The sequence below is a fragment of the Sebastes fasciatus genome, chromosome 16 (assembly GCF_043250625.1).
Source record: "Sebastes fasciatus isolate fSebFas1 chromosome 16, fSebFas1.pri, whole genome shotgun sequence".
In the NCBI taxonomy this organism is placed as follows: domain Eukaryota; kingdom Metazoa; phylum Chordata; class Actinopteri; order Perciformes; family Sebastidae; genus Sebastes; species Sebastes fasciatus.
In genome coordinates, this window is record NC_133810.1 from 31,607,850 (window position 1) to 31,621,611 (window position 13,762).

At 43.2% G+C, this 13,762-nt stretch overlaps 2 protein-coding genes across 5 annotated transcripts in view; both read left to right on the top strand.

Annotated features, from left to right (window-relative positions):
• The window catches only part of amot (angiomotin), a 28,782-nt gene extending 21,874 nt beyond the window's left edge, over positions 1-6,908 (top strand). For all 4 annotated transcript variants that reach the window (XM_074610078.1, XM_074610077.1, XM_074610080.1 and 1 more), the window contains 4 exons: positions 100-228; positions 1,243-1,481; positions 1,577-1,831; positions 2,266-6,908. In XM_074610078.1, coding sequence (XP_074466179.1) covers positions 100-228; positions 1,243-1,481; positions 1,577-1,831; positions 2,266-2,387 — 745 coding nt within the window. In that variant the 3' untranslated portion in view covers positions 2,388-6,908. The remainder of the gene's footprint in view (positions 1-99; positions 229-1,242; positions 1,482-1,576; positions 1,832-2,265) is intronic.
• Positions 6,909-9,650: 2,742 nt separating this feature from the next.
• On the top strand, positions 9,651-13,409 carry LOC141752696 (mannose-P-dolichol utilization defect 1 protein-like). The gene is made up of 7 exons (XM_074610836.1): positions 9,651-9,881; positions 9,993-10,058; positions 11,212-11,344; positions 11,662-11,747; positions 12,126-12,241; positions 12,333-12,443; positions 12,537-13,409. The coding sequence occupies exons 1-7, from the start codon at positions 9,791-9,793 to the stop codon at positions 12,657-12,659; spliced, it is 726 nt and encodes a 241-aa protein (XP_074466937.1). The 5' UTR covers positions 9,651-9,790; the 3' UTR covers positions 12,660-13,409.
• Positions 13,410-13,762: the final 353 nt, after the last annotated feature.

Below are 13,762 nucleotides of genomic sequence, written 5' to 3' on the forward strand. Positions count from 1 at the left end.
TTAAATATATTTTACATGCTCTAACCTTTCAGAAGGTCGTTGGATGAGCTTCTACTGAACTCTGTTGTTGTCTAACGGAGGCTCCATCCTGTTTCTCAGGGATACATCTACATTGATGATCAGCCATTCTCCCAGCAGCAGCTATGACACGTCTGTGGAGGCTCGAATCCAGAAAGAAGAAGAGGAGATTCTCATGGCCAATCGGCGCTGTCTGGACATGGAAAGCAGGTAAAACCCTCTCCACATACATACAGCTTCCCTGAGACCTGGGAAAGTTATCACAAGAAGTTCCCCAATGAGGAGTTTTTATTTATAGGATGTGGCTAAATGTCCTTCAGTATGTCTGGAGAACAATATTCTGTATTTCAGCTCTCTCCTGAGCTGACAACATTTATCTACTTATCACTTAAAGCGGGCTATTAGATGGACTGTTAACGAGGGTCTTTTGGCACAGAGAAGTACTCGTATCGGTACTCGGTATCGGCGAGTACCCAAATGTAAGTATTTGTACTCGGTCTGAATAAAAGTGGTATCGGTGCATCCTTATATAAAACCATGCATGCACCTGCCAGCGCGCAATTTCCTTTTATAAATCCCAAATCAATTATGAAATGTGCGTACGTGGATCAGCCTCATATCCCGCCCTCTACACGCCCACATTCAACCAGAAATAGTCGATGCAAAGCCCCTTATAAATGTTTCCAGCCTGCTGATCCAGCGTTCTTTACGGTGAATCGCAGCAACAGAGAGGAAAACCAAGAAAAGGAGTTTTCTGAAACAGAAATGGAGGTGCTTGCGGGTGAGATGGACCCCTGAACACTCGTTCCCTCCTAATTCTTCCATTATGATAGTCCTCACAGTGCCACTGTTATTATGCAGCATTATGCATGCACTGATATGTTTACAGCAGTCAGACTGGGTTTACATAGGAGTTGAAAGCCTGGTTTGTCACATACCGTCGCTAAAGGGGGGCCTCCGTGCGTCAGATTCTGATGCCGAGGGGGCGCTGCCCAATCGGCAGTATTTGACAGGTTGGGAGTGAGACAGGTCGGTGAAAGTGAAGTAAACCACAGGAACGTGTGAGGGCAGATCTATGATATTTTTTAAGGAATTTAAATCAATAATCAGTTTTGTCAACTGTCAAGGAAGAGATCTCATAAGCTAATCATTCAGTAACCATGGATATGGTTCTTGACTAACTGTGCTCCGTTCTGGTTATCCCTCTTGTTCTGTCTAATCCAGGATAAAGAATCTCCACGCCCAGATCATAGAGAAAGACGCTATGATCAAGGTGCTCCACCAGCGCTCCAGGAAGGAGCCCATCAAGTCCGACGCGCAGTCCGCCATGAGGCCCTCCAAGTCCCTGATGTCCATTTCCAACACCGGCTCCGGTGGTTCGGGTCTGCTCTCTCACAGCCTGGGCCTCAGCAGCTCGCCCATCACCGAAGAACGCAAGGACACCAGCTGGAAGGGCAGCCTGGGTAGGAACCAGCAGTCATTACTAAGTATTAACATTAGCTGGACGGTACTACGGGTGAGAACTGGGGATAGATGCTCTCTTCTCATGTTCCTCCAGGGCTTCTGCTGGGTTCCGAGTTTCGTACGGAGTCTCTCAGGACGGAGTCGATCTCGTCGTCGCCCTCGCCGGTGCTTCCTTCCACCCCGATGACCGCGGGCCACTCGAAGACGGGCAGCAGGGACAGCTGCACGCAGACCGAGAAGGGACAGAGTCAGGACACCAGCAAGCCCAGCACCCCGGCCCTGCAGAGCATGACGCTGCCCGCTCGCCTGTCCAGCCCCAGTCCGGTCTACATCCCGGACCGCTTAGCAGGTCAGCTCACACTTCACATCAGACATGTCGGTATGAGCTGGGAGTTGTCTGAAGCCCGGGACACACAGGGAAGAACAGGGCTAAATACCGGAGATACGAACGTTAACGGGGGTGCCATTGAGTTATTGTTATGAGGCGTTCAAAGTCTCTCACGTGGCCCCCCAGGAACAATAATTACCCACCCCTGGTCATAATGGTGGTACTTGGAGAGTGAGATATTTCCTGAGGTGGTATGTGGCGTAAAAGGTTTGAGAACCACTACTGTAATAAATAAACATGAATGAAGCCCACACCACCACATGTATCATCAGTGAGGTACATGTAATATAGATTTAGGGTCGTATGGTCCAGGCCTAACATCTGATCTGTTTTACTGTGCTATATAACAGATGCTGATTGATCATGTTTTTATGTTCTGTGTCGTCTCTGTGCAGATGTGCCGGGGTTCCACAGCAACACCCTCGAGCGGAGGCTCCCCGTCCAGTCCCACTCACAGCAACAGGCCCCGCCCACCCAACCGGAAGGGGACAACGACATGGTGGAGATCCTCATCTGACCCCGTGACCTCTGGAAAAAAAACATCATCCGAACAAGTGATCGGAGGGTCCGTCAGACAGACACAGCGGCTCTTCCTCCGAACCTGCACCAGGAAGGTTTGGAGGATGTTTGATTGACCACCAAGAGACCTTTTCTCGTGTTTACATTCAAACACTACCAGCCGGGCGTTTCCATCAATCCCTCACTGAATCGCTGTTTATCATCATCTTAGGAAAACCCAGTAATCGGAAGCAAAAAGCAGAAGTGCTCGTCCACCCCTCCCCCCTTCCTGTCTCATCTCAGCTTTTGCAGTTTTCCTATAATGCATGTGTTGATATGAAGCGGTGACTGGAACTTAAAAAAGTTCATTGCCTCATATTTATGTCTCTGATGCAACAGAAGCCTTCGGCGCTCTCAGTCACAGTGATGGATTCAACTGTTTGAGGTTGAATGGAAGTTAATCATTCAAAAGGTTAGACAAAATCTTTCTTTAATTCTTAAATAATTAGGGCCCGAGCAGCGACGACGTCGGGCAGCGAGGACTCTGTTGAACTGTAGGAATTCTTCTTTTTCTTTTTCTTACCTCAAATGAATCACATTTGTTGAGGGCCTTAACATGCTCAAAAAGTTGTTAAACTTTGCACACTTATCAGACGCGGTGAACAATGTTATTATTTTAATGGTCTCGGACTTGGGCGTTGCAAAATGGCTCGCTAGCGCCCCCTACAAAATCTGAAAAATGTAGCCCCTCCTTCAGGTTTCACCTACATGTATGAAATTCGGCAGACAGATGTAACATGTGGAGACGCACAAACAAGCCTCTTGGAGGTATGCCCAAAACTCAACAGGAAGTCAGCCATTTTTAATTCAATGTACCAATTTCACCCATTTTTAGCGTTTTATAGGGCGCGTACTTTAACAAACTCCTCCTACAGATTTAATCTGATCGACTTGAAATTTGGTCAGGACCATCTAAAGACCTTAAAATGCCACCTGACCGTGGCGTAGCGGCCATTCTGGGCCATTCGCCATGACACAGGAAGTTGTTGTAACTCCAGTGGTCCAATCCTACTCATAGCGCCCCCTACTGGCAACAGGAAAATACATGTTTTCTATTTTAATGTACCTCAGATGTGGTCAGAAAAGCCTGAAGACCTTGATGATACATTATTGTGAAGACTGAGTTTTCGTTGAACGGCGTTGCCGTGGCATGGCGGCCATTTGGCGTGATTCGCTAATGGAACAGGAAGTTGTTGTAACTTCAGCATACTTTGTCAAATCTGCTCCAAATTTCTCGCCATGATGGTGGTCCAGTCCTGAGGTCATTTACATGCCAATATAGACTCATAGCCACGCCCCCTACACATTAGCCCCGCCCCCTTTCATGACTCATGAACCGTTTGTCGTAGAGTCTTGCGGAAGGCGGCATTGCGCTCAGCAGAGAGTTCCTCTTTCATTAGTGACGGTGTTCACCACCCCCTACACTTTAGCCCCGCCCCGCCCCTTTCTAGAACCCGTGAACGTTTTGTCGCAGACTCTGCCACGCTAAAAGGCGTGACGTTAAACACAATTGGCTGTCCCTTTCACACAGACGTCGGCTCGGCTCTGTGACAACCTCCGCTGCCGGCTCAGCGGCGGAACAACCCTGCCTCCCCCCCGCCCCCCCATCCCGTCTCCGTACCTTTCATACAGAACAGCGAGGCAAGGTAACGGCGCAACATTCCCGCCTTTAACAGGCAGCGTGAAAGAGTTACAGTCAACGGTAGGTAATAAGATAGAAAACATGTACTCAAACACAAATGTATTTTTAACTTTTAACATTTAAGGTGAAGGATTTCTCTTTGTGCCATTGCTGTGTGACGTCGCTGTGGTCAATGACTTGTTTAAATGCACTACTTTTTGACCTGGGGGGGGGGGTTGTTGAGGCCACATAAGTAACTGCAGCACCACCGGCATTTCAGCAGATTTAGGAATGTTTGCGAAGCTCAGAATGTTTCCTTTCCAACATGCAAGCAAATGATTGATAATGAAAAAGAGAGAGTTTAGCTGTGAGTGGAAGCAGCACGTTATTCGGACTTGTGATGGAGATCCGTAAACTCTCCCGTTAGTGTCGGTCGAGGCTGGTCGGACCAAATGTATTTGCTACCCCTTTTTGCTGCATTTATTGCACTACTTATTTTTTAAGAGTGTGTCTTATTTGCTATATTACTTTAAGACGGCTGACATTAGGTATTCTATTTATGTGTAATGTTTTTAAACTGTGGTTATAGACGTGGCACTTAAGAAATTATGTAAAACATTTTTAACTATTTACATCGTGTATGTACTTTTATAATGGCCCTGTGTAACTGTGTGCCATGGAGGGATCAGGCTAGGACAATTCTGTATAACTTTGACACTATGCATATAGTGAATGACTGTGAATGTTGTCCGTTAGATTACAGAGGTAGCCTCTCAGATAGCGACATCTCTTGCTTTTGACCAAAGGTGATTGAATGGATTGTAAACTCATCTCCGAGTGTGTGAACATCTTAAAAAGGCATCACAAGTTCAGGCTTAAAGCGGGGTGAGGTCATTCCCCCGGTTTCAAGAATTTGGTTGAAATAAGTTATATTTTGAGAGAAGTTATCGGCATGTCACGCTTTTTACATAATTGTATGGTTTAATAGAGTGTGCATAATGAGTGATTTTATGGTGGTGACAGGTGTTGCTGGTTCAACCTGCAGCAACACAACAACAAAGCTCTGCTTTTTAAATCAAGTCCACAATAACTGAGCTTTTATTTTGCAAAATCAAATGTTTTTTTTTGTTTTACTTAATTATTATATTTCCAGCGAAGGTTAAATTAGGTTGCAGATGTCCACTGAAACCCAAAAACTTTTGGACCAAAGAAGATGTAATTGCAGATATTATGACACTAAAGGACTGCACTTCATCAGAGGAACTAGATAAGCACTGATATGTTGTAACTGCATAGAGCTGACCCCAATATAGAGGAACTTAGACCACTACTCAACCTCATCAGCCAAAAGGAACGGTGTTATTTGTCTCCACTTCAGAAAACTACAATCATTGTGTGTGAAATCATTTGAAAAGCAAGTTGCTATGCTTCCCGGCACACGAAACATGCAGCACTATGTATTTTGACTGAAACATGATTATAGCTGCCAACATATTTCAGTCCACTTGTTGTTCTTTTGTGTCCGATCCCGTATCAGTGTTGGCGGATCCCTAAAAAAGAAAGTTCCAGGTCAATGTAAAGATCTGAATGCAAAAAGCACAATGCCAGTGTTAATAAATATGTTCACTAATTGTTTTTGCCATCACCAGCACATTATTATTATTAAATGTCCTTCATGCTGATACTGTAAAATCTGCTTTTTTGTCGTGATGTGTCTCGGTGGGCTCAGCGTTGAAGAAACGTTGAAGACAACGGACCCTGTGGGAACTGTAAAGGCCTCAGTTGGGATCGCTGCAGGTTTCTGATGGTATACTGCAAACTCAAGTTTTAGGAATTTGGTTCGGCTGTGAGTCATTCCCTTCAAGGAAAACCACACTCAAAATTTAGCAGCAAAAAGTCATTTTCATTTCTGTTGTTGGCCTTGAATCACACATTTCACCTAATAGTCTCTCGTGACTGACATTTTGAGAATGACTATTAATCAGACGAGAACATTTCAACATGCAAAGATCTTTTCTTAGTTGGTTGCGGAAGATGAAACGCCTTTATACCAAAAGGAGTTGGAATGAGTTCTGTTTGGTTTTCAGTTGGAAATTTTAAATCTAGTCTTGTTTTTTTAATCAGGAGCGTTAATTTATTGTACAGTGATTTGCTTTTTTAAAGCATATGAAACTTTTTGTTTGTCAGTTACATTTCTGCACCTTCATCATCCCACCTGAGAGCTCACCACAGACCTCTGTCCTGCCTCCAGCCTGCACCAAAGCACAGCTCATAAGAATGAAGCGGTTTGCAATATATTTACCGGCCGTAAAAAATGTCTATTGTAGTGATTTTTATTAAGGAATGTGTTGCCATTGCTGTACAATCACAATTCACGTAAAAAAAAATCTATTTTTCTGATGAATCATGTTCTTTTTGCATTCATCTCATACATTCTTTATGTTATGGTATGAAGTCATTTAGTTTCTCTCTTTTTTCTGACTAACACCCCAAATAACCAGCCTCCAAATGTCTGTTTCATAAATGATTTAAGTTAGTATTAATGTCATTCTTTTTGTTAAATAAATTAATGCTGAGACTTAAAAGGTTGTTTCTGGTGTTTAGTAACGTCTACATGAACCCGCTTACTTCTCAGTGCACGTTAGTCACCATATTACACAAACTATAGACCATCGGTCAGCAACCTGCAGCTCTTCAGCTCCTCTCCAGCGGCTCCCTGTGGATTTTGAATAACTGTTTCATTTGTATTTGTCATTGTTGTAGGTCTGTGGTACGACGGTACGACGGAGCATTAGGATCACATTGAGGAAACAAAATGAATCTGAGACTAAAAGAATAAAGTCATAATATTATAAAGTAGTAATTTTACGTGTTATTTTCTTTTGTTCTCGTAAAGTTATGACTTTATTTCTTGTTAGATTATAAACTGTGTTACCTTCATCACACATGCTTAAAATGGCTCTTTTGATAGTAAAGGTTGTTGAAACATTAGGTCCCGTCTGCACTGAAATCAGATTTTGTTTTTGCATCAAGGCTCATGCAACAATAAAAAAAAAACACACCAAAAATGTAATTTAATTTAAATATAAAATCTGCCTATATATATATATATATATATATATATATATGTGTGTGTGTATATATATATATATGTATAAAACTTAAAGCAATAATGATTTTATTTTGCCTAAAATGGCAAATAGTATGATAGTAAAGCTTGCTGACCTCTGTACTATAGGGATAAACTATTTGAAAAAAGGGAAGACATTTATGCCAAATAAAATGTGTTTCTCTACGACGTGGCTGAACGTGACAGTCAAGAGTGTGTCTGACGTTCTGTGTTCCACCTTTAATGACCAGGCTGCCCCGTCCACCTTTACTGCTTTGTTTTAGTGACTTCCTCTTTCTTTATCCAGTGAGAACAAACTGGCACAAACGGACAAACAACCCTCCTGCCCAGAGGAGATTTACCCATTTAGAAACATGAGGTCCTGTCTGCACTGAAATCAGATTTTGTTTTTGCATCAAGGCTCATGCAACCGTCAAAAAACCCACCAAAAATGTAATTTAATTTAAATATAAAATGTACTTATATATATATATATACTTTATAGACTGCACATATGTACATATTACATTTATTTATTGACGGACTGTACACTCTATGTTTAATTAATAACTATTAACTAATCATGTGATTAACTGTTATTGTTATACTGTGACTGTTCAGACTGTGTTATGTTCAGCTGAAGTTTCAAAGGTCTGTTATTGCAATTTTCCATGATGTCAGTGAACGTAGCATTGCCAGTGACATTGTGTGTTCTTATAGGCTGGGCAGCCTGTCACTCATGTCAGTTACCTTATGACAGTGTGAGATAGCCAGCTGTGATTGGCTGAGGCTTTAAGAGGGTGGGTTGTTGTTGTTCCTGCTGGTTCATGTGTGTGTGTGTGTGTGTGTGTGAGAGAGGAGGGCTTGTTGAAGGGAGCCTTTAATACGTATAACACCCTCCAGCTAGTTAAAGGTTCCTGCTGGAGGTTCTTTAAAGCTGCACTAGGCAAAATGTTTTTGGCATCATTGGGCAAACATCCCATAATAACCTTTCAGCATATTGTAATTGAAGTGTTCTGAGAGAAAACTAGACTCCTGCTCCTCCTCATGGCTCTGTTTTCAGGCTTTACAACATCTAGCTTAGTGATGGGAGACTTTGACCAATCACAGGTCATTACAGAGAGAGAGAGCGTTCCTATTGGCTGAGCTCCGGCTGGTGGGCGGGGCTTCTTGGTATTTACTCAGCTGATCTCAACATGGCTGCCGGGTCACAAACTTTCTCATTTTACAGCTAAACCGTTCACTACAAGATGATTCTGACAACATCTGAGGAGAGAAATAAGCATTACAGTAACAGAGCATTGAATCGTATTTGATCAGCGCTGCCTGGTTTGACCCGTTTGGTCGGAGTTTCGACAGCAGATCTCAGATCAGCTCTAGTACGTAAACGGTTGACGTAGATAATAAAACACAGATAAGTATGTATTTAAAATTGATAAAAGTAAAATTGAAGGCTTTTATGAGGACACCTATGTGAGGGTGCTGTCGTCACTATGAGCAACCGGCTGAGAGTCACCAGTTAAAGGGACTGTTTGTAACTTCTTCCACGTATAGATCATCGTGGATCGGTGTCTTATGGTTGCTCGCGTGTGTCTACGCTGTTCAGACTCAGACTCCAACACAAACTACAGTGAAGCACCAAAACCTCTTGGTTGTATCTAGTGAAGCTGTTAAACAGTGTTGGCCGCGGTCGGAGGACGCGGAGGAGACCGTAGCTTTGGTCTCCAGGACCGGAGTCTCTGCTCCTCTGCTCCTCTGCTCCTCTGTCTGCCTTCACTCACACACCGCGCTCCTTCTCTCTCTCTCTCTCCACCTCTCACGTGCATGCTGCTCACTCCACACTGCAGAAGAGTTAGTTTAGCTCTGAGAATATCTAGTGAATGTTCAGTGGACGTTTGTGCAGAAATAACTGCTGCAGCTCCTCCAGACTAACAGAGGTTTCCCGTGTCTTGTGAAGTGACGGGGCTCCGCAGAGAGAAACGTTATCGTCTCCCACCAAAATTCCGACGTCTCCCCCGTTCCCTCCGGCCGCGGTCGGGAGGCTGAGGCGGGAAAAGCCAACACTAGGATCAGCATTGATTCATGGAGAGACCTTGGTCTGGTCAGCTAACATTACTGCCAAGCAGCTGAAATATAGAGTGATATTGTGCTTTTAGCTGACGTGTGTCTCCTCACTGTGTTGAGCGATGCTCCTTCATGTCTATGTAGAGCGAGCACAAGCGCCAGCAACAGGACGCTGACTTTAGTTGACTTAACGGACACAGGTGAAGCTGTTAACAAGACATTATGATTCTTACTAACAGTCCCTTTAACATGGTCACCTGTTAAACCGTAACACCGGAGGACACAGAGGAACATGAGTTTTTCCAGGTTATAATAACCATTTTAAAATCATATTTGCTCCAATCAACTTCAGCTTTAATAAAGTCTACTGAATACCAACCCTGTGAGTCTCCTGCTAAATGAATCAGTGTTGTGTTTGTTTACCTAGACTAGGTGGACTTCCGGTCAGTGTCCTCCGTTGTAAATATCGGGGGAACCTTTGGACCACCCCTCCGGCCCTGTTAGGGTTAATGTTCCTGTTCCTGAGGAGGACTCCAGCTCCAGATCCAGATCCAGCTCCAGCTCCACCATGGCCACGTCTCCCCTCAAACACTTCCTGGTTACATATTTAATGCCAGAAAAATGTTATGGAGAGTTTTTCATCAACTTTCATCTGCACGGTGAGGCTCGTTGTATGAAACATACAAAATCCTACTCTAATGTCCTCCCTGTGTTCTCCAGCTGTTCAACATCTGCTTGGTTGACCTGATGTTTTTTCCTTCATGTCGCAGTGCCCTGTCTGAAGTTTGTGATGAACAGAATTGTGGGATTTTGGATCTTACTGGACGCTTTCCTGGGTAAGAAGACCTTAAATCATCATCTCCTCTCACCATAATACCAACAATGTAAATTCTGCAATAACACATTGGTCACTTTTGTGTGACTTTTGCAATGTAAATACTTTAAATCTACTGTTAGGAATATGTGCACTAACATGCTGATCACTCTGTGCAATAATTATATGATTATCTGACGGACACTTTGTGCAATAATCTGGCAAAACTGTAATCTGGCAAAACTGTCATCTCAATAATATATATATTGTATTTTTATTTTTTTATTGTATTATCTTTTTTTAGCACCTATGGGATTGTCCTAATCTAATTTCGTTGTACTACACAATGACAATAAAGGGATGAATGTAATGATCGATCACTATTGATTGTATCTCTGTGATCAAACAACAACCTTTAACTGCTCTGTGTGTAGGCCTGATAGCTCACTTACTGCTGTAACAGTGTAGATAACCATGACAACATCAGGCCTAGTGATGATAACAAGTCAGCTATGCACAAACACAGACATTTCCACACGTTCATGGGAAACTGAATTATGCACAAGGGTCAGCAACCTGCAGCTCTTCAGCTCCTCTCCAGCGGCTCACTCGGGATCTTTAAACATGGAAATGAATAACTGTTTTCTTTGTTTACATTTTCATTTTTATTTATCATTGTTGTAGGTCTATGGTACGACGTTACTACGGAGTATTAGGGCCACTTTGAGGAAACAAAAATAAATCGGAGATTACGAGAATAAAGTCATAATATTATAAAGGAGTAATTTTACGTGTTATTTTCTTTTTTTCTCGTAAAGTTACGACTTTTTTCACGTAAAGTTACGACTTTATTCTGGAAATCTTTTGATAGTAAAGGTTGCTGACCCCTGATTTTGTACAATGAAGTAGACGATGGTATTTTATATGGATATTAAAGAGGCATTATTATGCTTTTCCCTTCTCCTTTAGTGTGTTATATATTATTTTTGTGCATGTAAAAGGTCTGGTATCGGTGCATCCCTAGTTTGAGGCATGTAAACATGTTATAGTAGAAACCCACCTGAAAATAAACACAATAGGTCCTCTTTAAGAAGTTTTGTGTCAGTGTTTTACTCATTAGTGTTCACATATTGATTGCTAAACCCCCTAACTACATGTTGGTCGTCTCCCTGCAGCGCTGCTACCTCAGCTGTTGAAGATCCTGTGGAGAAGAAGTGCAGAGGGCCTGAGTCTGACCTCCGTGTTGCTGCAGCTATACGCCTTCTCCTGTCCTGTCGTGTACGCCGTGGCCAACAACTTCCCACTCTTGTACGTATGTAACCAGAGTTCTCGGCGCTACGCTGATTCACTGGCAGATCAGATTTACAAGTGACCTCAGAGTCGTGTGTCTTTCCTCTATAATCATATTGCAACAGTCCCGATACTTCTTCATTTGAGATGTAGAGACTGACTGACTTCTGGTGACATCCATTCATATATGTCAATACAAATTTAGCCTACACACCTCAATGCAAAGTTTAACAATGCCCATACTCTGCAGAGAGTGATGTGTCTCTGTATAGAGAGTGTTTTTCTGTTGTCATAGACGTGCACCTTACATGTGTTTTATGTGATCTGACCTGCAGTGCCTGGGGTGAGAGGCTCTTCACGTTGGCCCAGACGGCGGCGATCGTCTTCCTCATCCTGCATCATCGTGGTGAAACCCTCACAGGTTAGCACACACACACCTGAACATATCTCCAAACTCACATCCTTGATAATGTATATGCTTTTACTTGCATTAGTCCGTCTCTAAATACTCTGAAGAAGGTTTATCAGTGTTTCAGCTGACTGTCACTCACACAGTCTTCCTGTTTCATTCCTGGTCAGTGCTCTCCTGGAGCTCCACCTGGTGGTGTTACCTCTCCACTCAGAGGAGCCTTTTGTTGGAAGAACACTTGTTTTAAAACCCGTTGATAGAGACAGATGTTTTAATTCAGAGGTTGAGATGATTATTCTTCATTCTTGATAACGTGTTTGTTTGTAGTGTGACATTTTGTTCTTGTGCATAAACTTCCTAATTGGATCCTGTTTGATGTTCATGTGGCAGGGCTGCTGTTCCTCCTGGCGTACGGGGGTGTGATGTTCCTTCTGGGCTCCTACGCAGCTGCAGCGATCGCCTCCGTGATGCATGCCTCCAGTCTGGCAGCTTTAATTGGAAGCAAGGTAGAAACTCAGACCTCAGTCTGAACTGTGAAGTGATCATGAACCGTATCGATCTATCAGAGGGTGCATTTATTTGATTTATTGTTTCCAGGTTTTCCAGGCTGGAACTAACTACTGCAGCGGCCACACGGGCCAGCTGTCCTCTCTGTCTGTGTTCCTCTCGTGGGCCGGGTCTCTGGGCGCCGTCTATGTGTCTCTACAGGTAGACGCAGTCAGAACACAAACACAGCTGCACATTTTACTCCAGATCTGCCGTTGTTGTCTTTACTAACTAGCTTCCGTCTTTGTTCTGCAGGACACAGGAGGCTCATTTATCACTCTGTCACACACGCTGTACGCCTGTCTCAGCGGCGTCCTCCTGGCCCAGGTCCTCTGCTACAGCAGCAGCATCGCCACCGCTAAAAAGAAGCACGAGTGAGTAGAGGTGGAGGAGGGTGACGAATGAACACTCACACAAATCCTTCCTGTCGTTCAAGAAATGATTCCAAGAACTCAAATACAGCGCAGATGTAGCAGGAAAACTTAAAAGTTTAATCATCTTAAATTGTATCTCTGCAGATAGTTTCCCGTCATTGTGACGGAATAAAACATCCTTTGTTGCCCTCGCGTGATTTAAATAAGAATAATGTTACTATCAGGGGCAGGAGCAGTAAGGCCAACAAGTCCTCGGCGAGTCAATCATTTCTCTGCTCAGATCTGAGAGGCTGAATGCCGTCAACCTTGAAGTCACAATGAGGGTAATTGTGGGGAACACTCCATGGAAGAGTGCCATGGTAGCTCCAGTAAATCATGTTTTTACCTACATATACAGTCGGATATATATACTGGAATCTGTTGATGGTTTTAGATTTCTTCCCAAGAACCAGTTTAGTATGTGAGAGCCTTTTCATGAACGCCTCAGGACTGAGCTCCAGGAACACTCCAGACGTTTAACTGAACCAATAACACATTAAGCTTGTTTGTTTCGGCTTAAATACCAGCAACTACCTGCCCCTCCAGCTATAATAAACCATTTCTTTATGTTTTTTTTACTGTTACACATTTATGTATTTTCTTACTTTCATACCTGTTGATCTGTTCTGTGAACTGATATGAGTACATGATATAAGTATAATGATGCTGTGAATTATTGCCTCTGAACATTCAGTAATAAAACAAAAGAATGAACGGAGCTGTCCTTCAGTCACCTTTACGTCAGGACTTTAAAAGGCCTCAGGCTCGGTCGCTCACACGTTATCCGTGTGTACATAAAACAACACGGACGCCTGCGTTTCCACCTGTGATTTTACGTTTGCATTTATCCACAACTGACTTTCTCTGAATGAGCCAGTTAGTTATCCACTGTTAGAACTACATCTGGTGCACAGACGGCTTCTTATGGCATACCTCTTACTTAAAATACCTTTAAAATAAACCTTTATTATATCCGTCATATATGTACAGCTACATACATGAAATCTGACCTCTGCATTTAACCCATCCGGAGTATTTTTAGGATCAAACCGACAACCTTGTGGTTAG